We start from the raw sequence: 24,448 nt of genomic DNA, 5'->3' as shown, positions 1-24,448 counted from the left end.
TTTTTTTTCTTTTTCTTTTCCTTGGTCAAGTTTGTTGGAATTCTTCAGTTTACTCATTGTATTGTGTTCATGCTAAATCACCTCCGTCATGTGTGACTCTTTGTGACCCCATGGACTGTAGCCCACAAGGGTCCTCTGTCCATGGGATTCACCAGGCAAGTTTACTGGAGTGGGTTGCTATGTACTCCTTCAGGGGATCTTCCAGACCCAGGGATCGAACATGAGTCTCTTACATCTCCTGCATTGGCAGATGGGTTCTTTACCACTAGCATCACCTGGAAAGACCATTCATTTATTATTCAGCTTCAAAATATCTGGTTAGTTCTTTTTTTAAAAAAAGTATATGTCTTTATTGCTCTTATTTTATTTGTATTATTTTCCTGTTATCAATAAATATTTGAATTCTTTTGTAACTCTCTGAGCATCTTTTGAAGTATTATTTTGAATTCTTTGTCAGGCAATTCTTGGATCTCCATTAATTTGAGCTGGTTACAAGAGGTTTACTGTATTCCTTTGGTGTCTTATTTTCTTGTAGATGTCTGCACATTTAAAAAAGCTGTCACCTCTGCCAGACTCTATGTCCTGATTTCAGTAGAGAAAGCCTTTCACTTCTGGATAGTGGCACACTGGAATGTACTGCAGGGTGCCAAGTGCAGAGGCATAAGGTGGTACTGGGTCTGGGAGGGCATGAGGCTGTTTGGCTCAGGCTGCTGATGTCCACAGCATTGACAACTGTGTGGTGTTTGGCAAGTGTTGCAGGGGATCTGCTGTCACTGGAATGATAGTTAGTGTTCTCAGCAGTGCCTCGCGTTCCAGAGCCTAGGGTCATGACCAGCGGTGGTGGTGGCCAGAGCCAATGGTGTGCACACATTTGGCTTTGGGGGCCTGTTGCAGGTGCCTTTGTGGGAGAGTTGATGGTTGCAGGTGCTCAGGTTGTGGGAAGGCCTAGGAAGGCAGCAAAAGCCAAGGCCAACAATGGCTCATTGCTCAAACTCATGTCCATTGAGTTGGTGATGCTATCTAACATCTGATCCTGTGCTGCTCTTCTCCTTGTCCTTCAGTCTTTCCCAGCATCAGGGTCTTTTCTAATGAGTCAGCTCTTTGCATCAGGTGGCCAAAGTATTAGAGCTTCAGCTCCAGCATCAGTCTTTTCAATAAATATTCAGGGTTGATTTCCTTTAGGATTGAGTGGTTTGATCTCCTTGCTGTCCAAAGAACTCTCAAGAGTCTTCTCAAGCACCACAGTTTGGAAGCATGGATTCTTCAGGGCTCAGCCTTATTTACTGTCCAACTCTCACATCCATTCATGACTACTGGAAACCATCATCTGTGCTGTTATTAATTCTTTCAGGGGCAAAATCTGCTGCATTTGTCTGCAGAGCAGGTTACTGTGAACTGTGATTTCTCCTGCCATGTGGTTGCTATTGATCCTTTGCTCTTCTTTCTTATGCCTAGCCATCTCTATAAGACTGGCTCAGCTTTGCAGGTCTGCATGAAGTGAACCTGAAGCAGGACTTTCATATGGTGCCCCCAAAGGCTAGGGACACTGGTTACTCAGCCTGCTCTTACCCTCCTGGTGAGAGGAACTCTCCTGGCACCCTTGACACTGAGTCAATCTAAGGAGAATGTAATGATGCCTCCAAAATGATAGTATCTTGGCGTGGTCAAACTTCTTAGGGTACTCAGATCTTCTGGAGCTGTTTTTGTTACTGATCACTGTCTAAGTTTGGTCTTTTTTAATAGGATGGAGGCTGCTGTCTCCTACATCAGCATCTTGGTAATGGCACATTTGAGGTCTTTATTCTTTGAGAGAATGGTTTTGAGTGTAGAATTTTAGATTGGCAATTTTATTTTTTTCTTTCAGTAAATCTAAGGCTTCAGTGTACTCTACCCTGACATCTCTTTGTTCTTGGGGTTTTAGATGTTAGTATAGATGTTTCTCAATTTTATATACCTAGTCTTTATCTTAGTATTTTTCTTTCTGTAAATTTCCTGCTGTTATTTTCCATTTTAGTAAAAGTAAGCTAGGTATGGTGCAGTAAAAAAACAAAATGTATCCTTACATAACATGTTCTGTTCACTTTGGCAGGACTTCTGCTATCATAATTCTTCAAGCACTCAGGTTGTTGGATTCTCCACCATTGTATTATGTTCCCACTGTGATACAAGGCTGCAGTATTCGCTGTGGTAGAAAAATATACTGGCTCTTAGATGTTTCTATGTGGAAGTGACATCAATCGTTCTGCCACTTTGTTGAATGAGCCAGATCACATGGTTATGCTTAACTTCAAGTAGGCAAGGAAGTATTACTATTTCCACATGCTCATAAAAAGAGAATTTTAAATGTTGCTGAACACTAGTAATGTCTCCATCTATAATGTTCCTACAAATGAACTACTTTTTAATGCAGAAACCAGAGTCATCTTAAAACTTAATCGCTAAAGTGAGATTTGATCACTTTTGTCAAATTCCACTTGTTAGATGTGTGTTACTAGGTACATTCGAGTGTGGATTACACAAGGACATGAACACCAGGTGGCAGGAATAGCCAGGACATTTCAGAGCCTGTTACCTCAGCCCTCAGTTCCTGAGCTGGATGAGATGCTCCCTATGGACAGGGAAGGAGAGGGACAATTCCTCCCTGGATCTGGGGCCACAAGCTGTAACTGATGGGGAAGCTGGGCCCTAGTAGCCCTGGGCACATCTACAGGGGGGGGCAGCATCCAGAGTCCCTGAAGGCCTGTCCTCGGTGGTGTCCCTGGAGCTGGTTCTACAGGCTCGTGAGAAACACCTGGTGGGTCCCTTCCAGCTCCATGTTCAGTGATGGCACATTGGGAGCTTAGAGTTAGCCATGGTGGGAATGTTTATACCACAGAGGTCAGGAAATACTATATCCCATGCACTCTTTTACTCCTCAGAGAGCTTATATTTTAAATATACACCACTACATGGTCTCCTAAAATCTCTCCTGTGTCCTGTGTCCGTGTCTCTCTTGCAGCTCTGGAGCTGAGGTTGAAGGATGGAGCCCACCGTTGTGAGGGCAGAGTGGAAGTGAAGCACCAAGGAGAATGGGGCACAGTGAATGATTACAACTTGATCATGGAGGATGCATCTGTAGTGTGCAGACAGCTGGGGTGTGGAGCTGCCATTGGTTTTCCTGGAAAGGCTTATTTTGGGCCAGGACTTGGCCCCATTTGGCTTTTGTATACTTCATGTGAAGGGACAGAGTCAACTGTCAGTGACTGTGAACATTCTAATATTAAAGACTACCGTAATGATAGCTATTCCCACGACGACGATGCTGGAGTAGTCTGCTCAGGTAAGTCCTGTCTGGTCTGTGTGGGGATCTCTAGCAGGAAAAGCCTCTGTCTTATTACCGGAATGACTTGAGATGATGGATACAGCCTTTAGAGCATACTTGGGTGAAGGATCTTTGTGATGTGTCACAGGAGGCAGAGAGGTGAGGTCAAAAGTTTCATACAGATACAGCTTCTGGGTTTGACTTCTGTGACGTAGTCTCATCATGGTAATTGTTCTGTTTTCTTTGATGTAATGGTCACTAGGGTGTGGCTACATGGTGGGTGGAAGGGTCATAGAAGAGTTGTGGGCAACAAGGTTTATCATACTCACAGGGTCTAAATGTCAGAGTCACACACTCCTCCATGTTGGTATGTGGAGGATGTGACAATAGAATAGGCTCAACCAAGCAATGGTGACCCAAAAGGGCACGTGAAGACCTGTGGACAAGTGACCATACCGGGCGTCAGGGTGCAGTTACACAAGGAAAAGGTGTGAAGGGATTTCACTGGTGCATTTAAATATCTCTAGGTCACAGTCAGAGGAAGCCAAAGTGGAACTTGTGGCAGAAAACAATCTCATCACACTGGTGCACCTGGTCAACTGAGTGGAGAGCTCACATCACATTTGCAGGAATGTTGAGGGAGCAGGAAAATGCAGGCTTGAAGTTTACAACACAGCAGCTAAAGTGCATCACGTATAAGAGGCAGTGAAGCTAAGAGGACCTGAAGTGACTCCTAAGAAGTGCTCAGTGCTGTCTATGTGTTTGACCTGTGCCAAGGTGGATGCAGTAAAGACAGCAGTGAAACTAGGGTGTGGGTGGGTGGTCACAGTATTTGACAGAGAGGCTTCTAGTTGTTATCATAATTGTGGATTGGATGTCCAGGATATTAGTCCCATCAGAGCAGCTGGACTGGAGGAAGATATTGTCGGTTATCACAGTGAGTTCCCTGAAGTAGGGAGTTGGTCTTAGGCAAGAATCACTCTGTCTGATGTGATCATGGGACAAGGGAGCTCTGAGGACATCTGCAGTAGGTCCTTAGCAGCCACAGCCAATCAGCTCTTGGGTGTTTATGTTGAGGAAGATCATTGGAAAAGTGATCTTTTCTAATCTCACCTTCAGCAGATCTTTGATGATTCTAGTTGAAGCCCTTAAGAAAACAATTCTTTTCCTTTTTAAAAAGTACTTTATTAAGGTATGACTGACGTACAAAACTGCTTGATAAGTATGCATTTGTGAAACCTTTACAGCACTATGTCATAAATCTATTCATCTCTTCAAAATGTTTTCTTCCATTCTCTTTATTATTCTTATTAAAAAAATTATTTTCAAGGTGCTTTTAAATTTTAGTTAGAAACTTTTGCTTTAAGCAAACCTGTTTTCTGGCATCTCAAGTAACCTTTGTCATTGTCACAATGTCCTAATCATGGTTCTAACTGCAGATAAATTTGTGGAAACACTACAGGCGTCTCTACCATATTTTGATAAATCAGCATCTGAATGAAAATGGAGTGTGTGATGTTTGAACTTTCTGTGAAATTAGAACTCTGAATGTTATCATCCTAAGAAGATTGATGTCGTGATATTAATTCCAGTTAAGATACACTTAAAAGCAAAGAATTGGAGAATGCTCTGATATTTAAACACTGCTTGTGGTTTGTACTCTCTGACTACCATTGCTCTAACTTAGGCTCTCACATTTTTATGAATGGTTCCAGGTTCCTTCTGTTTCTCTTTTTGTCACTAGTTCCCTCCCCTTGGTCTGTCTTTTCTGTATTTTCATACATGTTTTAATGATGCGAAGTTAAGTGGTGGTGATTTAGTAGAGATAAGATTAGAATAGCTTGTCTTTTCATTATCTTAATCAAAATTGAACTCTTGGAGTTTCTTCTGCTTAATCTTAGGAGTCAGGTATGGAAGAGAAATTTCAGCCTCAGTAGTGGATTGTTGGAAGTGGAGTACTAACAAATCAGAGATTCTTATGGGTTTGTGGCAGATTTCAAGTTTCCTTTGCAAATTAAGATGTAAATGTTCATAGTTCTTTGATGGTAGAACTAGAGAACTGTGAATGAAATGCTCTGAGTCTTATATTCTTTCACTGTTACTAGAAAAGTCTCTTTCCCCAATTTTTCCTTTAAGATATCTGTATAAATGCAAACTTTGGAGGAACACTTAGCCATGCACTGGCAAGTCAAAGGTGGAGGTAATAAAACATGAATTTCTGTGTTTTATGATAAGAGATTATATAGTTTATATTTGATGATTTCAGTGATATAAGAAACTTGTGTTTGGGGGCTTATTAGGAGCAAGAGGACAAATGTAATTTTTGAAGAAGGTGGAACAGGTTTTATAGTAGCTGGAAGTAAGGGGAATGGCAATGGGAGCTGATGAAGGCAACTGTGAGGTTCTCTGAGCAGCACTGAAAGTCCAGGTGTGGTGTGGAAGATGCTATGTGTGCCTAAGGACACAAGATGTCTACACAGTAAGAGACCAGACAAGGATATATCTTAATTATATTTAATATCTTTACTCATTCACATCAGTTCAGTTCAGTTCAGTCGCTCAGTCGTGTCCGACTCTTTGCGACCCCATGAATTGCAGCACGCCAGGCCTCCCTGTGCATCACCAACTCCCGGAATTCACTCAAACTCACGTCCATCGAGCCGGTGATGCCATCCAGCCATCTCATCCTCTGTCCTCCCCTTCTTCTCCTGCCAATCCCTCCCAGCATCAGAGTCTTTTCCAATGAGTCAACTCTTCACATGAGGTGGCCAAAGTACTGGAGTTTCAGCTTTAGCATCATTCCTTCCAAAGAACATCCAGGGCTGATCTCCTTTAAAATGGACTGGTTGGTTCTCCTTGCAGTCCAAGGGACTCTCAAGTGTCTTCTCCAACACCACAGTTCAAAAGCATCAATTCTTCAGTGCTCAGCTTTCTTCATAGTCCTTCTCTCACATCCATACACGACTACTGGAAAACCATAGCCTTGACTAGATGGACCTTTGTTGGCAAAGTTATGTCTCTGCTTTTGAATATGCTATCTTGTATGAGTGGTCAAGCTAATCCTTCAGTTCTTTAATTTCTGCAGTGCCTTTTCTTTCTCCTGCTCTCTATGCTGCTGCTGCTGCTGCTGCTAAGTCACTTCAGTCATCTCTGACTCTGTGCGACCTCACCAGGCTCCGCCGTCCCTGGGATTCTCCAGGCAAGAACACTGGAGTGGGTTGCCATTGCCTTCTCCACCTGCTCTCTATAGTAGATTTTTATTCTGTTACATCATTCTTTTTGAGACTTCAAAGTTCACAAACTTATGCAATCAGAGTCCTTCACCAGAACAAATTCCACCATGTACATAAATAATTATGAGCACACTCAGAAACCAGGAAAATTATTTTAAAAGTTGTTCTTTATGATGTGCAGGTTTTCCCCTATTGGATTACCTTTTCTCTGTCCAAAATATGGGCTCTGAAGGATGACATCATTATCATCAGTCTTTTCTTTGGTCTCTCTCTCATATGTCATCCACTCCCTGTTTAACCTGCCACTCACTCCACCTCACTCCCTACAGGAGTTATTTCCTTTTGGAATCTCCTTTCCATTTATTTGTAGCTCTTAAGCTTGGTTTTTTTTTTTTTTTTCTTTTCTGCATTGGGAAAAAATGGGAAAGCGTAGCAGGGTTAGGTGGCAAATGGGAGGAGCACAGGGGATAAAAAGTGTTAAAATCTCGTTGAATGAGTCTTTTCCCCCCCAAATCTTTCTATGTTTCATTCCTATTGAGGCTTTTGCAGTTTAGAAATCTCTAAAGTATATATTAAAAGACACTTACTCCTTGGAGGGAAAGTAACCTTCCTAGACAGCAACCTAATAACCAACCTAGATAGCATATTAAAAAGCAGAGATATTACTTTGTCAACAAAGGTCAGCCTAGTCAAGGCTATGGTTTTTCCAGTGGTCATGTATGGATGTAAGAGTTGGACTGTGAAGAAAGCTGAGCGCTGAAAAATTGATGCGTTTGAACTGTGGTGCTGGAGAAGACTCTTGTGAGTCCCTTGGAAACACCAGTCCTGGGTGTTCATTGGAAGGACTGGTGCTGAGGCTGAAACTCCAATACGTTGGCCACCTCATGCAAAGAGTTGACACATTGGAAAAGACCCTGATGCTGGGAGGGATTGGGGGCAGGAGGAGAAGGGGACGACAGAGGATGAGATGGCTGGATGGCATCACTGACTCGATGCACACGAGTTTGGGTGAACTCAGGGAGTTGGTGATGGACAGGGAGGCCTGGTGTGCTGGGATTCATGGGGTCACAAAGAGTTGGACACGACTGAGGGACTGGACTGAACTGAACTGAAAACATACATGGGTTGTTTGCTGTCTGCTCTCTTCCTCTCATTCTCCTTTTTTATAGCTTGCTGGCTTCTTATCTCAGAAATCCAAGTAGGAAAGGCATATGCAGTTAGCATATAGATAAGGTTAGAATACATTAAAATATCATTATTCTTTCACATTTGCTGAGAATCTCATGTCTAGTATGAAGTAATCAACTAACTCAATTGTCTTGCATAATCCCACTGAGACCTCACTTTCTCCCAGGTGTCTTGATAAATCCTAGGTTTTTAAGAAAGATGGCTAGGACCATTCCCTCCCTCTCCTATGACTCTCTGAGCTTTTGTCATTTCTAAACTTGCCTGTGGACAACTTCTTTCACAATTAGATTATAATACCTGCACTCAGATCCAGCCTGTGTGATATTCCCTGTCCTCAGTGACTTGAATATTGGCTCTGAGAGAAAACTGGCCAGAAGTTTAGCCCCAGAAATCTCAGGATGGTCCTCTAAACTTCTAAACTTCTCTGGCTCTTAGGCCTCTAAGCTCTTGAACCCCATGGACCTTTTTCACTCTCACTTCAGCTCTGCACCCACGTTTGAATGACTACCACTGTGCAGTTTCTTTGGGCACTGTAGTTTCCATGCCCCAGATAGGAATTAACGTTCCTAACCAATATATATTCTCGGGATTCAGCCATTCCAAACTGATTCTTCAATCCTTCTGGATATCTCTTCAGAAACTTGCTCATGAAAATGCAGTTTGACAATGACAGTCAAATTATCTCTTCTTATCCCCTCTTATTCTACTGTTGGAAAGAAAAGCTTTCACACCATCTCATGCCTGTGAATGTTGTTTCCAATTGTCAAGCCAGGTTCATGAACACTCACTGCGTTTGTTGTTCTTTATTTCTCTTAGGATTTGTGCATCTGGCTGGAGGGGTTGGACCCTGCTCAGGGCGAGTAGAAGTGCATTCTGGAGAAGCCTGGACCCCAGTGTCTGATGGAAACTTCACACTCCCCACTGCCCAGGTCATCTGTGCAGAGCTGGGATGTGGCAAGGCTGTGTCTGTCCTGGGACATGTGCCATTCAGAGAGTCAGATCGCTGGGTCTGGGCTGAAGAGTTCAGGTGTGAGGGGGAGGAGCCTGAGCTCTGGTCCTGCCCCAGAGTGCCCTGTCCAGGGGGCACATGTCACCACAGTGGAGCTGCTCAGGTTGTCTGTTCAGGTGAGATGCACATCAGGACTTAACCTCTGTGTACACTCAGTTCAAGATAAAAAAGAAATCAGATTGTGCTGAAATCCTGTCTTTTTCTATCAGTGTACACAGAAGTCCGGCTCATGAAAAATGGCACCTCTCAGTGTGAGGGGCAGGTGGAGATGAATATTTCTGGACATTGGAGAGTTCTCTGTGCCTCCCACTGGAGTCTGGCCAATGCCAACGTTGTCTGTCGTCAGTTTGGCTGTGGAGTCGCCATCTCCACCCCAAATGGAGCAGAAGGAAGTGATCAACTCTGGAAAGCCTGATTTCACTGCTCAGGGGCTGAGTCTTTCCTATGGAAATGCCCTGTGACTGCCCTGGGTGTTCCTGACTGTTCTCGTGGCAACACAGCCTCTGTGATCTGCTCAGGTAAGACAGGGAAGGGCTACTATACTTAGGATGCTCCTGGGGTGAAATGTCCCCAGAGCAGAGAGTAAGGGAAAACAGGTTTAGAAAGGAAGATATTCTATATTGAAATTATTGAACTCAGGTTTCAACTGCTCATTACTCAAGAATCCAATCCTGAGAGATTAGCATGGGGTAAAATTAAAGACAGCTTTATTGAGAAAACCAGCAGTTCTGGGGAGACAGAGGACTAATGTACCAAAGAACCAGCTCCTCCTTGATGATCAGGGACAAGAGTTTTTAAATGAGAATTTCAGGAGTGCACAGGTGGAGGTAGGGGACAGTTACCTGCAGAATAGCACAGCTAGCTCCAACAGTCATCTTGAAATAGGTCTGATCAGTGCCACCTGTATTGTTTGAATTGCAGTTAATCATCAGTTCTAGTGTTGGTTTGTTCCCATTTCCTTGAGGCCAATTCTTCAATTGTGTAAGATGAAGAAGGGCTTCCCTGTTGACTCAGATGGTAAAGAATCTGCTTACAATGCAAGAGACTCGGGTTTGATCCCTGGGTTGGGAAGATCCCCTGGAGAAGGAAATGGCACCCCACTAGTCTGGTCATCATGTAATTTACTTCTACCACCTGGTAGGGATTTCAGCATCTGCAAAACAGCTCAAAGGATATGGCTCAGAATGTTAGCTATAGCCCATGAGGAGGAACTAAATATCCTTGACTTTGTTTAGGGCTAAACTATTATTATTTTATCCTATTTGACTGTTTTGCTTTGTTTCTGAAAAATTTTCATTTATGTGATTAAATTTATTCTTTGGCTAAGGCTTTTCTACAGACAGAAGCAGGTGCAGGACATGAGGGTGGTCTGTCCTGAGAAGGCTCCATAAGGTCCTGCTCCATAACCTTCTCATTGTTCACTCATTTTTTCAGGGGAAAGAAGTGCTAAGAAATGCTAAGAAGTGCTATGTCGGGAAAGAAATGCTTAGATGAATATTTTTTGAAACATTATTATTTAAGAGTAATAATAGAGAACAAAGTACAAACAATAAGTGTATACCTAGATCATGTTCTCCAACCCAGATCTACAAAGAGAACATTCACAGCACCACAGAATCACTATTGCCTCCCAATGGCTGTGTCCTCCTCCTCTCCAGGGAAGACTGCTTACCTAAGACTTGTACTGCCATAGAATATTTTGTCAGTTTTTAAACTTTATGTATAACCACACAGAATGTTTTCTTTCATGTCTAATTTCTCACTCATGATGTTGTTTATGGCAACATTGTATTCAATTTTATTACTATAGAGTATTCCTTTGAATGATCACATGACCATGCATTGATCCATTCAACTAGTGGCAGAAATTTGAGTTTGTTGCCAAGTTTTGACTATTACAAATACAGTGATGCAAGTTACCATGATGATGACTTTTGGAATAAATATTTATTATGTTTTTTTGTGTGTTTAATTCTGTCTTATATTTTAATTTTCTTAATGGTATGGTGTACTTCAGTGAGCCAAGTTACTAATCTTAAGTTAATTCATTCACCTTTTTTACTGTACATTAGTGCTCCTTCAGTCAGTCAGTTCAGTTCAGTCACTCAGTCATATCCGACTCTTTGCAATCCCATGGACTGCAGCACTTCAAACTTCCCTGTCCTTCATCATCTCCCGCAGCTTGCTCAAGCTCATATCAATTGAGTTGGTGATACCACCCAATCATGTCATCCTCTGTCATCTCCTTCTCCTGCCTTCAGTATTTTTCAGCATCAGGGTCTTTTCCAATGAGTCAGTTCTTCCCATCATGTGGCCAAAGTATTAGAGCTTCAACCTCAGCATCAGTCCTTCCAATGGATATTCAGCACTGATTTCCTTTAGGATTGACTGGTTTAATATCCTTGAAGTCCAAGGGACTCTCAAAAGTCTTCTCCAACACCACAGTTCAAAAGCATCAATTCTTCAGTGCTCAGCTTTCTTTATGGTCCAGCTCTCACATCCATACATGACTACTGGGAAAACTATAGCTTTGTTGGACCTTTGTTGGCAAAGTAACATCTCTGTTGTTTAATATGCTGTCTAGGTTTGTCATAGCTTTTCTTCCAAGGAGCAAGCATCTTTTAATTTCATGGCTGCAGTCACCATTTGCAGTGATTTTAGAGTCCAAGAAAATAAAGTCTGTCACTGTTTTCATTGTTTCCCCATCTATTTGCCATGAAGTGATGGGACCAGATGCCATGATCTTCCTTTTCTGAACGTTGAGTTTTAAGCCAACATTTTCACTCACCTCTTTCACCTTCATCAAGAGGCTCTTTAGTTCCTCTTCACTTTCTGCCATAAGGGTGGTGTCATCTGCATATCTGAGGTTATTGATATGTTTCCCAGCAATCTTGACTCCAGCTTGTGCTTCATCCATCCCGGCATTTCGCATGACATGCTCTGCATAAAAGTTAAATAATCAGGGTGACAATATACAGGCTTGGCGTACTCCTGTCTCAGTTTTGAACCAGTCCCTTGTTCCAGTTCATAGAGCTCCTTATATCCTTCTAGAAAGAACTTTGTCTACTCCAAAATCACAGAAATGCTTTCTGAGAGTATCTCACAGAAGTGTAATTACTTTTCTTTTGCATGTAGTCATACAGTGCTTCTAGGATTGATAACTGTGTAGGATAAGGGTCAAGTGTCATGTTTTCATATGGGCATCCAGTTGACTGAAAATCTTCTCCTGGAAAGACTATTCCCTAGTGCAGTGCCACCTTTGTGATAAACAAAAGGGCACATGTGTCTGAACACTTCTTTTAGACTTTCTATTCTATTCCACTGTGTCATTTGTCTATCCTTCAGCTGTACCACATTTTCTTAATTATTGTAATTTTATAGTAAATCTTGAACCTTCCCTGGTTGCTCAGATTGTAAAGAATCTGTCTGCAGATTCTGTGGGAGACCTGGGTTTGATCCCTGGGTTGGGAAGATCCCCTGGAGAAGTGCATGGCAACCCACTCCAGTATTCTTGCCTGGAGAGTCCCCATGGAGAGAGGAGCTTGTTGGGCTATAGTCCACTGGGTCACAAAGAATCGGAAATGACTGAGTGACTAAAAACACAGAGTAAGTCTGGGTAACTTTAATTTAAAGAAGTTATGTTGTTGCTGTTCTTCCTAACTGCCTTGGTCATTCTTGGTTTTTGTATTTTGTATACATTTTTGAGCTGAAGCTCCGATACTCTGCCACCTTATGTGAAGAGCTGAGTCATTTGAAAAGACCCTGATGCTTGGAAAGATTGAAGGCAGGAGAAGAAGGGGACAACAGAAGATGAGATAGTTGGATGGCATCACTGACTCAATGGACATGAGTTTGGGTAAATGCTGGGAGTTGGTGATGGATAGGGAAGCCTGGCGTGCTGCAGTCCATGGGGTTGCAAAGAGTCAGACATGACTGAGTGACTGAACAACAACATAAATTTTGAATCATCTTGTCATGTTTCACACACACAAAAGCATCAGGGAATTTTATTGAGGTTAGCTTTAATCTGTATATAAATTTGAGAATGATTTATTTTGACAACATTGAGTTTCCCAAATCATTGGCAAAATATATCCCTTCATTCAGTTTGGTCTTGAATTACTCTCCGATGTTTTGCACATCTTTACCTAGGTTTTCTCCTAGGCATTTTATAGGTTTGATGTTACTAGTATTTCCTTTAGTGAAGGTTCTAGGAGTGAATTCTCTCTGAACTTTATCTGGATTCCCCAAATGTTAGGTTAGTATTTTGCTTTAATCCTTCTTTTTTTCTTTCTTTTCTCTCCCTCTCTCTCTCACTCTAGTTTTCTCTCTCTTTCTCTGTCTTGTTTTAGCTTTCCCTATCTCTCCTCCTTTGTCCCTCTCCTGCCCCATTTTCCACCTGAGTATGTAAAATCTTTCTGGATTAAGTTGCAGACAGGATGCTCCTTTATCCCTCCCCCTCCCCAACAACAACAACAAAAAACTTCAGGGAATTTCCTTACATAACCACAGTTCAATCAAACCTTTAGAGATATCAGCCCCAGATAACATCTAAGTGCAACCACATGAGAGACCCCAAAGATAGAACTGCCAAGTTGAGTCTTTCCTAAATTACTGACCAGGAAATTATGATCAAAATTAAAAAAAAAAAATTCCTTCAACTACTAAGTTTGGAGGGAAACTTTGTTATACAGTATTGTTAACCAGGCACTTACCATGTAACTAGCTTTTCTATATAGAGGAATATTTATCCTCTCATCTTCCATTTTACTATTTCTACTTTATATTGATCTAATGTGCTGATAGACTCATTCTCTAGTTCTTAATTTCAGCTGTTAACTTTTTCAGCTGTAGAATTTTCATTTGTTTTTGTTATCATTTCTCTGCCAAGACACACATCTTATTAATTAATTCTTTGAGGACTTTAATCATGGCTATTTAAATTCTCTGTCAGACTATAAAACTCTTAGAGGAAAACATAGGCAGAAGATTCTTTGACATAAATTGCAACAAGATCTTTTTTGACCAACCTTCTAGAGTGAAGAAAATAAAAACAAAAATAAACAAATAGGACCCGATTAAACTTAAAAGGTTTTGTATAGCAAAGGAAACCATAAACAGAACAAAAAGACAACTGTCAGAATGGGAGAAAATATTTGCAACTAAAATGAAACAACTAACAAGTGACCGATCTTCAAAATGCACAAACAACTCAATATCAACAAACCAAACAACCCAATTGAAAAATGGGAAAAAGACCTAAACAGACATTTCTCCAGACATACAGATGGCTAACAAGTACATGAAAAGATGTTCAATATCACTAATTACTAGAGAGATGCAAAACTGCAGTCAGGTATTACTTCACACCAGTCAGAATGTCTATCATTAAAAAAATCTACAAACAATAAATGTTGGAGAGAATGTGCAGAAAAGGGAATCCTCCTACATATGGGTATGTAAATTGGCACAACTACTATGGAGAACAGTCTGGAGCTTCCTCAAAAAACTAAAAATAGAATTATCATATGACTCAGCAATCCCACTCCTGGGCACATACCTGGAGAGAATCATCATTCAAAAAGACACATTCATCCTAATGTTCACTGCAGCACTATTTACAACAGCCAGGACACAGAAGGAACCTAAATGTCCCTCACAGGAGGAATGGATAGAGAAGATGTTGTACATATATAAAATGGAATATTACTCAGCCATAAAAGAATAAAGTTGTGAAATTTTCAGAGACATGGATAGACCTAGAGATTGTTATGTTTGGTTTAGTTCAGTTCAGTCACTCATCATGTCCAACTCTTTGTGACCCCATTGACTGTAGCACAAGAGGGCTCCCTGTCCATCACCAACTCCCAGAGATTACTCAAACTCATGTTCACTGAGTTGGTGACGCCATCCAACCATCTCATCCTCTGTCATCCCCTTCTCCTCTCACCTTCAATCTTTCCCAGCATAAGGGTCTTTTCAAATAAGTCAGTGCTTCACATCATCAGGTGGCCAAAGTATGGAGATTCACCTTCAGCATCAGTCCTTCCAATGAACATTCAGGACTAATTTCCTTTAGGATGGACTGGTTGGATATCCTTGCAGTGCAAGGGACTCTCAAGAGTCTTCTCCAACACCACAGTTCAAAAGCATCGATTCTTTGGTGCTCAGCTTTCTTTATAGTCCAACTCTCATATCCATACATGACTATTGGAAAAACCATAGCCTTGACTAGATAGACCTTTGTTGTGAAAGTAATGTCTCTGCTTTTTAATATGCTGTCTAGGTTGGTCATAACTTTTCTTCCAAGGAGTAAGCATCTTTTAATTTCATGACTGCAGTCACCATCTACAGCAATTTTGGAGCTCAAAAAAATAAAGTCAGCCACTGTTTCCACTGTTTCCCCATCTATTTCCCATGAAGTGATGGAACTGGATGCCATGATCTTTGTGTGTGTGTGTGTGAATGTTGAGCTTTAAGCCAACTTTTTTTAACTCTCCTCTTTCACTTTCACAAAGAGGCTCTTCAGTTCCTCTTCACTTTCTGCCATAAGGGTGGTGTCATCTCCATATCTGAGGTTACTGATATTTCTCCCAACAATCTTGATTCCAGCTTGTGCTTCATCCAGCCCAGCGTTTCTCATAACGTACTCTGCATCTAAGTTAAATAAGCAGGGTGACAATATACAGCCTTGACATACTCCTTTTCCTGTTTGGAGCCAGTCTGTTGTTCCATGTCCAGTTCTAACTGTTGCTTCCTGACCTGCATACAGATTTCTCAAGAGGCAGGTCAGGTGGTCTGGTATTCCCATCTCTTTTAGAATTTTCCACAGTTTATTGTAATGCACACAGTCAAAGGCTTTGGCACAGCCAATAAAGCAGAAGTAGATGTTTTTCTGGAACTCTCTTGCGTTTTCAATGATCCAGCGGATGTTGGCAATTTGATCTCTGGTTCCTCTGCCTTTTCTAAAACCAGCTTGAACATCTGGAAGTTCATGGTTCGCGTGTTGAAGCATGGCTTGGAGAATTTTGAGCATTACTTTGCTAGTGAGATGAGTGAAATTGTGTGGTAGTTGAGCATTCTTTGGCATTGTCTTTCTTTGGGATTGGAATGAAAAGTGACCTTTTCCAGTCCTGTGGCCACTGCTGAGTTTTCCAAATTTGCTTGCATATTGAGTGCAGCACTTTCACAGCATCATCTTTTAGGATTTGAAATAAGATTGTTAAGTAGAATGAAGTAAATCAGAAAGACAAAAACAAATACTGTATAACATCACTTACATGTGAAATCTAGAAAAATGGTAGAGATGAACTTACTGCAAAGCAGAAATAGAGACACTAACCTAGAGAACATCATATGGATACTAAGAGGGGAAATGAAGAGTGGGATGAATTGGGACATTGAGATTGATGTATATGACATATAGACACTATTGATGTACTGTGCTGTGCACTTAGTCATATCCGACTCTTTGCAACCCCGTGACTGTAGCCCTCCAGGCTCCTCTGTCCATGGGGATTCTCCAGGAAAGAACTGTGGAGTGGGTTGCCATACCCTCTTCCAGGGGATCTTCCCAACCCAAGGATCTCTTGCATTGCAGGCGGATTCTTTACTGCCTCAGCCACCAGACTCAGAAGACCTACACTATTAATACTAAGTATAAAATAGATATTGCCTGGAGAATCCCGTAGATATGGAGCCTGATGGGCTACAATCCATAGTGTCACAGAGTCAGACTGAAGTGACTTAGCATGCACACACACATAAATTTTGCCAACAAAGATCTATCTAGTCAAGGCTATGGTTTTTCCAGTGATCATGTATGGATGTGAGAATTGGACTCTAAAGAAAGCTGAGCACCAAAGAATTGATGCTTTTGAACTGTGGTGTTGGAGAAGATGCTAGAGAGTCCCTTGGACTGCAAAGAGATCCAACCAGTCCATCCTAAAGGAAATCAGTCTTGGGTGTTCACTGGAAGGACTGATGTTGTAGCTGAAGCTCCAATACTTTGGCCTCCTGATGCGAAGAGCTGACTCATTGGTAAAGACACTGATGCTGGGAAAGATTGAGGGCAGAAGGAGAAGGGGATGACAGAGGATGAGATGGTTGGATGGCATCATCGACTCGATGGACGTGGGTTTGGGTGGACTCTGGGAGTTGGTGATAGACAGGGAGGCCTGGTGTGCTGTGATGCATGCGGTCACAAAGAGTCAGACACTACTGAGCTACTGAACTGAACACATAAAATAGATAAATAATAATGTATTGTATAGCACAGGGAATTCTACTCAGTGCTCTGTGGTGATGTAAATAGGAAGTAAATCCAAGAAAGAGGGGATATATATATATGTCATTGTTGTTTGGTCGCTGAGTTGCATCTGACTCTTTTGTGACCATGGACTGTAGCCTGAGACACTCCTTTGTCCATAGGATTTCCCAGGCAAGAATACTGAAGTGGGCTGCCATTTCTTTCCCCAGAGGATCTTCCCAACCAGGGATGGAACCCCAGTCTCCTATTGGGCAGGCAGGTTTTTTTTACCACTGAGTCACCTAGGAAACCCTTACATGTATATATAACGTATTGAATTTGCTGTAGAGCAGAAGCTACCACAATATTGTAAAGCAATTATGCTCAAATAAAAATCAATAAAAATAAATAAAATAAACTCTCCGTCAGGTAACTCTAAGAGCCAAATACCCTGGGAAATTTTTTTAATGTTTTTTTTTTTTTTCCTCTTGTTTTCCATGAGATCTCTTTTATATAAGTGTTTTTAAAATCACAAACATTGTAGATAAAAAATTGTACAAATCCTTCAGAAAGGATTTTGTTTTGCTTACTCTATTTAGGGGTAGATTAAGGATAGAGCAACTTATTTAACTCATTCTTAGGGCAAAGCTTGGCTTAAAACAGGAATCGTGGCATTGTCAGGACCAGGGCTGTTCATAGAGAAAGGGAACACTAAGATTATGGTAACTTTACTGGTATGTTACAGCTTTCATCTCAGCTCCATCACTAGGTCATTATTATTATTATTATTATTTTATTTTGAATTTTTTACTTTGTATTGGGTTTAGCCGATTAACAATGTTGTTACCGTTTCAGGTGAACAGGCAGGGACTCAGCCATACATATACATGTATCCATTTCCCCCCAAACTCCCCTCCCCTCCTAAAAATTATTTTGCTTAACTGAGTTTCCTGCTCTTCAACCCTCCCAACCCTCTAATCATCGCTCTTTTTTCAGGAAACCACACCCAGATGCTGCCCCAGTGCAATAACTCTGTGTCTGAACAAGCAGGGTCTGCAGCCTCAGAGGAGAGCGCCCCCTACTGCTCAGGTGAGAGTTCCACAGGACAGAAGACCCTATTCATTCCCCAGGTCAATGCCTCATTGTTCCATTTCTCTCTCGTCAGACAGTAGACAGCTCCGCCTGGTGGATGGGGGCGGTCCCTGTGCCGGGAGAGTGGAGATCCTTGACCAGGGCTCCTGGGGCACCATCTGTGATGACTACTGGGACCTGGACGATGCCCACGTGGTGTGCAGGCAGCTGGGCTGTGGAGAAGCCCTCAATGCCACGGGGTCTGCTCACTTCAGGGCAGGATCAGGGCCAATCTGGCTGGACGACCTGAACTGCACAGGAAAGGAGTCCCATGTGTGGAGGTGCCCTTCCCGGGGGTGGGGGCGGCACGACTGCAGACACAAGGAGGATGCTGGGGTCATCTGCTCAGGTCAGCACTCCACACTGTCCACAGGCTAGGGGAGGGGAGGGCCCAGGAGGACGGGGGTCTGAACCCTGAGGGAGAGATGCTGAAAGGACCAGAGAAGGAGGCTTCCTCCCATGGAGCCTGTCTTTGCAGCAGACGTGAAGAGGAGGTGCTTTCACTGCCTCCTGCAGCAGCTGAGATTCTGGTCCTTTCTCCTCAGTAGTGTTTGCTGGCAGAGCCTTTTCTGTTTTCCTTGAAATCAGGGCTCACTCTTCTGGTACATATGGTAGAGAAGTCTTAAAGCCAAGGTCTAGTTTTTTTGTTTTGTAACAAATTATCACATAGTTAATGGTTTAAAAGAACACATGTACTTCCTTACACTTCTGTAGCTTAGATGTCCAGCAGGAATCTCACAGGAGGGGGATCAAGGTTTCAGTAGGGTCACATCACCTCTGAGCCTCTGGGGAAGAATCTGTTTCTTGTCTTTTCAAGCTTCTAAAAACTGCCTGCCTGCCTTCGGTCATTACCCCCTTCTGTTCATCATCAGACCAGCAACGCTCCACCTCTCTAACTGTTATACATATTCACATCTCCCTCTAACCAGAACGAGGAAAAGTATTCCACTCTAAAGAATAGTGAGTCTAAGATTGTGATTAGACTGTGCTCAGGTGAGAGAAGGCAATGGCAACCCACTCCAGTACTCTTGCCTGGAAAATCCCATGGATGGAGGAGCCTGGTAGGCTGCAGTGCATGGGGTCCCTAGGAGTCAGACACGACTGAGTGACTTCACTTTCATGCACTGGAGAAGGAAATGGCAACCTATTCCAGTATTCTTGCCTGGAGAATCCCAGGGATGGAGGAGCCTGGTGGGCTGCTGTCTATGTGGTTGCACAGAGTCAGACACGACTGAAGTGACTTAGCAGCAGCAGGTGGTTAATCCATCATATTTCAGGGTAATCTCAAGGTCCTTAGCTTAATCACATCTGTAAAGTTCCCTTTGCCAGATAAGGAAACAGTCACAGATCCATTATTCTATCTGCCTCCACACTGTCCACATCACACCCCTTTCATATACTCTTTTAGATGTTTTGTCAGGAAGCAGGAGTCAGCTCCCTCTCCCTGCAGGTGTCCAGGTTGGTCTTTCTCTCAGTTCATATCTGCTACATCATGGTGTTAGAAATATTTAGAAAGACAGACACAAATGGACAAAGTCAGGTGAAAAGGAAACAAGTTTCACTCTGGTCATCTAATGGATTTGCTTCCTCAGCTGGGTCAGAGATGAGTGTTCACATTTTTGGGGAGAGAGGAAAACCCAGAGCACTGAGTGGGGTGCTCACTGTGTCCTGTCTCCTCTCTTTCAACCTTAGAGTTCCTGGCCCTCAGGATGGTCAGCGAGGACCAGCAGTGTGCTGGGTGCCTGGAAGTTTTCTACAACGGGACCTGGGGCAGTGTCTGCTGCAGCCCCATGAAAGACATCACTGTGTCCATGATCTGCAGTCTCAGGGAAGGTTCTAGACCACGGTGGGTAGATTTAATTCAGTGTCGGAAAACTGATGCCTCTCTCTGGCAGTGTCCTTCTGGCCCATGGAAATACAGTTCATGCTCTCCAAAGGAGGAAGCCTACATCTCGTGTGCAGGTGACTTATGTCTGTTTCTGTGTCTTTCCCAACTCTTTAGGATGTTGTTAGTGAGATTTGATATTTTAAAATCTAAACCCATTTAAAAGTAATGGGTTTAAGTTGAGTTTATAAAATGAAGCTTGGATGGAGCTTATTTAATCTACATGTTCCAAACTTGCTTTATTAAAATTTTTTAATTGATACAACATTATATTTTTTGCTGTGTTCAACATAATGCTTATATGTTTGTGTGTATTGATAAATGATCACTACAGTAAGTCTAGTTATATCTATATATATGGGTCCATATATATAGATCCATATATATAGTTAAAAATTTTCCTTCATGATGAGAATGTTTAAGATGTATTTTCTTGCCATCTTTCAAATAGACAATACAGTATTCACTATAGTCACCATGCTGTATGTTATATCTCTTCACCTATTAATTTTATAATTCAAATTTATACCTTTTGATTACCTTTGCTCACACCAAATCCCCCACCTCTGGCAGCCACCAACTACTCAACATCTCTGAACTTGCTTTTTGTTTTAATATGAACATATAAATGAGATTATATGGTATTTTTCTTTCTCTGATTTGTTTCACTTAGCATAATGCCCTCGAGGTCCATCCATGTTGTTGAAACTGGCAAGATGTTCTTCTTTTTTATGGGTGGATATAAGTCTATATTTGGAGAAGGTGATGGCACCCCACTCCAGTACTCTTGCCTGGAAAGTCCCATGGATGGAGGACCCTGGTGGGCTGCAGTCCATGGGGTCGCAAAGAGTCGGACATGACTGAGCTACTTCCCTTTCACTCTTCACTTTCATGCATTGGAGAAGGAAATGGCAATCCACTCCAGTATTCTTGCCTGGAGAATCCCAGGGATGGAGGAGCCTGGTGGGCTGCCATCTATGGGGTTACACAGAGTTGGACACGACTCAAGCGACTTAGTATAAGTTTATACTACATTTTCTTTATCCATTCATCAGTGAAGACTTACATTGTTTGACTCATATATATTGCTATAAAATACTAAAAGGTAATACTGTTAAAGTGCTGCAGTCAATATGTCAGCAAATTTGGAAGTTTCATCAGTGGCCACAGGACTGGAGAAGGTCAGTTTTCATTTCAATCTCAAAGAAGGGCAATGCCAATGAATGGTCAAACTACCTCACAATTGTGCTCATTTCACATGCTAGCAAGGTTATATTCAAAGTCTTTCAAGCTAGACTTCAGCAGTAAGTGAACTGAGAACTTCCGAGATGTACAAGCTGGGTTTAGAAAAGGCAGAGAAACCAGAGATCAAATTGCCAACATTTGTTGGATCATAAAGTAAGCCAGAGAATTCCAGAAAAACATCTGCTTCATTGACTACATAAAGCCTTTGACCATGTGGATCACAATGAACTGTGGGAAATTCTTAAAGAGATGAGAATACCAGAGCACCTTACCTGCCTCCTGAGAAACCTGTATGCAGATCAAAAAGCAGCAGTTGGAACTGGACATGAAACAACCGACTGGTTCCAAATTGAGAAAAGAGTTCATCAAGGCTGTATATTGTCAGCCTGTTTATTTAACTTGTATGCAGAGAACATCATAGGAAATGCCAGGCTGGATGAATCACAAGCTGGAATCAAGATTGCTGTGAGAAATATCAGCAACGTCAGATACACAGATGATACCACTCTAATGGCAGAAAGCGAAGAGGAACTAAAGAGCCTCTCATTGAGGGTGAAAGAGGAGAGTGAAAATGCTGGCTTACAGCTAAAAACATTCTAAAAACCTTCTAAAAACTAAGATCATCAGCACTTCATGGCAAATAAAAGGGGAGAAAGTGGAAACAGTGACAGATTTTCTTTCCTTGGACTCCCAAATCACTGCTGATGGTGACTGTAGCCATGAGATTAAAAGAGGCTTGCTCCTCTGTGACAAAGCTAGACAGAGTATTAAAAAGCAGAGACATCACTTTGCTGGCAAAGGTCCATATGGTCAAAGCTATATTTTTTCCAGCAGTCAAATCTAGACGTGAGAACCGGCTTATAGAAGAAGCTAAAAAGAGTTGATTCTTTTGAATTGTGGTGCTTGGATGCCACAATTGAATTGAGAATCCTTTGGGCAGCAAGGGGATAAAACCAATCCATCCTAAAGGAAATCAACCCTGAATAGTCATTGGAAGGACTGATGCTGAAGCTGAAGCTCCAATACTTTGGCCATGTGATGAGAAGAGCTGACTCATTGGAAAAGACCCCGATGCTGGGAAAGATTGAAGGCAAAAGAAGAAGGGGGCCACAGAGGATGAGATAGTTAGATAGCATCACCAGTTCAGTGGACATGAATTTGAGCAAACTCTGGGAGTTAGTGAAGGACAGAGGAGCCTGGCATGCTGCAGTCCATGGGGTTGCAAAGAGTCAGACACAACCTAGCAACTGAACATATGTTGCTGCAATGAACATTGGGTTTTCAAGTTAGTGTTTTTGTTTTCTTCAGATAAATACCCCAAAGTGAAATTCCTAAATCATATGGCAGTTCTATTTTTAATTTTTGATGCACCTCAATACTGTTTCTATAGGGGCTGCATCAACTTACATTCCCTCTAACTGTGCAAAAGCTTTCCTGTGTCTTCACATTCTCCTCAACTCCTGTTATTTCTTCTTTTTGATAAAAGCCTTTCTAGAGGATATGAGGTCATATCTCATTGTGGTTTTGATTTGTATTTTCTGATGATTAATAGTGTTGAGCATGTTTTCATGTACCTATTGGCAAGTTGTATGTATTCTTTAAAAAAATGTCTATTCAGGTTCTCTGCCCATTTTTAAAAAATCAGACTGTTTTTTGCTACTGAGTTGGAAGAGTTCCTTGTGTATTTTGGATAATAATCCTTACCATAAATATAATATGCAAATATTTTCCCCAATTACACAGGTTGATTTTTCACTTTGTTGATGGTTTCCTTAATTGGGCAGAAGCTTTTTAGCCTTATGTCATCACAACTGCTTGTTTTTACTCTTGTTCCCTTTGCTTTTGGTGTCAGATCCAAAAAGTCATCACAAAGACTGGTGTAAAGGATTTTATTTTCTGTTTTTTCTTGTAGAAATTTTATGGCTTCAGGACTTGTGATCAAGTCTTTAATCTATTTTGAGTTAATTTTTGTGAATGATGTAAGATAATGGTCCAGTTTCATTTTTTGCATGTGGCTGTCCATGGTTCCCAATGCCATTTACTGAAAAAACTGTCCTTTTCCCAGTGTATATTCTTGGCTTCTTTGTCAAAAATTAATTGACCATAGAAATGTGGGTTTATTTATGGACTTTCTATTCTATTCCATTGATCTCTGTGTTCATTTTTATACCATCGACATACTGTTTTGATTAATATAGCTTTGTAATATAGTTTGAAATCAAGAAGCACGACACCTCCAGCTTTGTTATTCTTTCTCAAGATTGCTTTGGTATTGGACGTCTTTTGTGGTTCCATGCAAATTTTAGGATTGTTTCTTCAGTATCTGTGAAAATTTCCATTGACATTTTGATAAGGATTGCAGTGAATCTGTAGATTGCTTTGGGTAGTATGGGTATATTAATAATATTATATCTTCCAATCCATGAGCACAGAATATCTTTCCATTTATTTGAGTCATTTTCAGTATCTTTCATCAATGTGTTTATAGTTTTCAGTGTACATGTCTTTCACCTCCTTGGTTAAATTTATTCCTAGATATTTTATTATTTTCATGCAAATGTAAATAGAATTGTTTTCTCAGTTTCTCTTATAGCAGTTTGTTGTTACTGTAAAAAAATGCATATGATTTTTGTATACAAATTTTTCTTCTACAACTTTATTGAGTGTATTAGTTCTCATATTTTTGCTGAAGTCTTTAGTGTTTTCTACATGTAATATCATGTAAGGGGATTTCTTTTCTCATGACTCTGATGGTAAAGAATCTGTCTGCAATGCAAGAGACCCGGGTTCAGTCCCTGGGTCGGGAAGATCCCCTGGAGGAAGGAATGGCAACCCACTCCAGTATTCTTGCCTGGAGTATCCCAATGGACAGAGGAGCCTGTCAGGCTGCAGTCCTTGGGGTTGTGAAGAGTCAGACACGGCTGAGTCTAACACTTTCACTTTTCAATCTGCATATAGTGTCAGTTTTGCCTCTTCCTTTCAGATTTGGATATCTTGAGTTTCTTTTTATTTCCTGATGGATCTGGATAGGACTACCAAAACTAAGTTGAATAAAAGTGGTGAGAGTAGACATTTTTGTCTTGTGTCTGATTTCAGAGGAAAAGCTTTTGTTTTTTTACAGTCAAGTATGATGTTAGCTGTGTACTTTTCATATGGCCTTAATTATGTTGAGATGCAATCTTTTTCTATACCTATTTTATAAAAGAGT

General features: G+C 41.5%; 2 protein-coding genes across 2 annotated transcripts in view; both read left to right on the top strand.

Moving 5' to 3' along the window:
* LOC139182962 (antigen WC1.1-like) overlaps positions 1-24,448 on the top strand; it is a gene marked incomplete in the record, with an annotated part of 771,738 nt that overhangs the window by 575,503 nt on the left and 171,787 nt on the right.
* The window catches only part of LOC109559718 (antigen WC1.1-like), a 34,860-nt gene that overhangs the window by 2,153 nt on the left and 8,259 nt on the right, over positions 1-24,448 (top strand). Inside the window, 6 exon segments of the mRNA XM_070788668.1 lie at positions 2,999-3,319; positions 8,539-8,847; positions 8,941-9,249; positions 17,976-18,068; positions 18,145-18,459; positions 19,803-20,072. Of these exon segments, the coding sequence (XP_070644769.1) occupies positions 2,999-3,319; positions 8,539-8,847; positions 8,941-9,249; positions 17,976-18,068; positions 18,145-18,459; positions 19,803-20,072 (1,617 nt within the window).

This window comes from Bos indicus, chromosome 5, assembly GCF_029378745.1.
Source record: "Bos indicus isolate NIAB-ARS_2022 breed Sahiwal x Tharparkar chromosome 5, NIAB-ARS_B.indTharparkar_mat_pri_1.0, whole genome shotgun sequence".
Taxonomy (NCBI): domain Eukaryota; kingdom Metazoa; phylum Chordata; class Mammalia; order Artiodactyla; family Bovidae; genus Bos; species Bos indicus.
The sequence above is the reverse complement of the archived record's forward strand: the minus strand, read 5'-3'. Positions and strand labels throughout refer to the sequence as shown.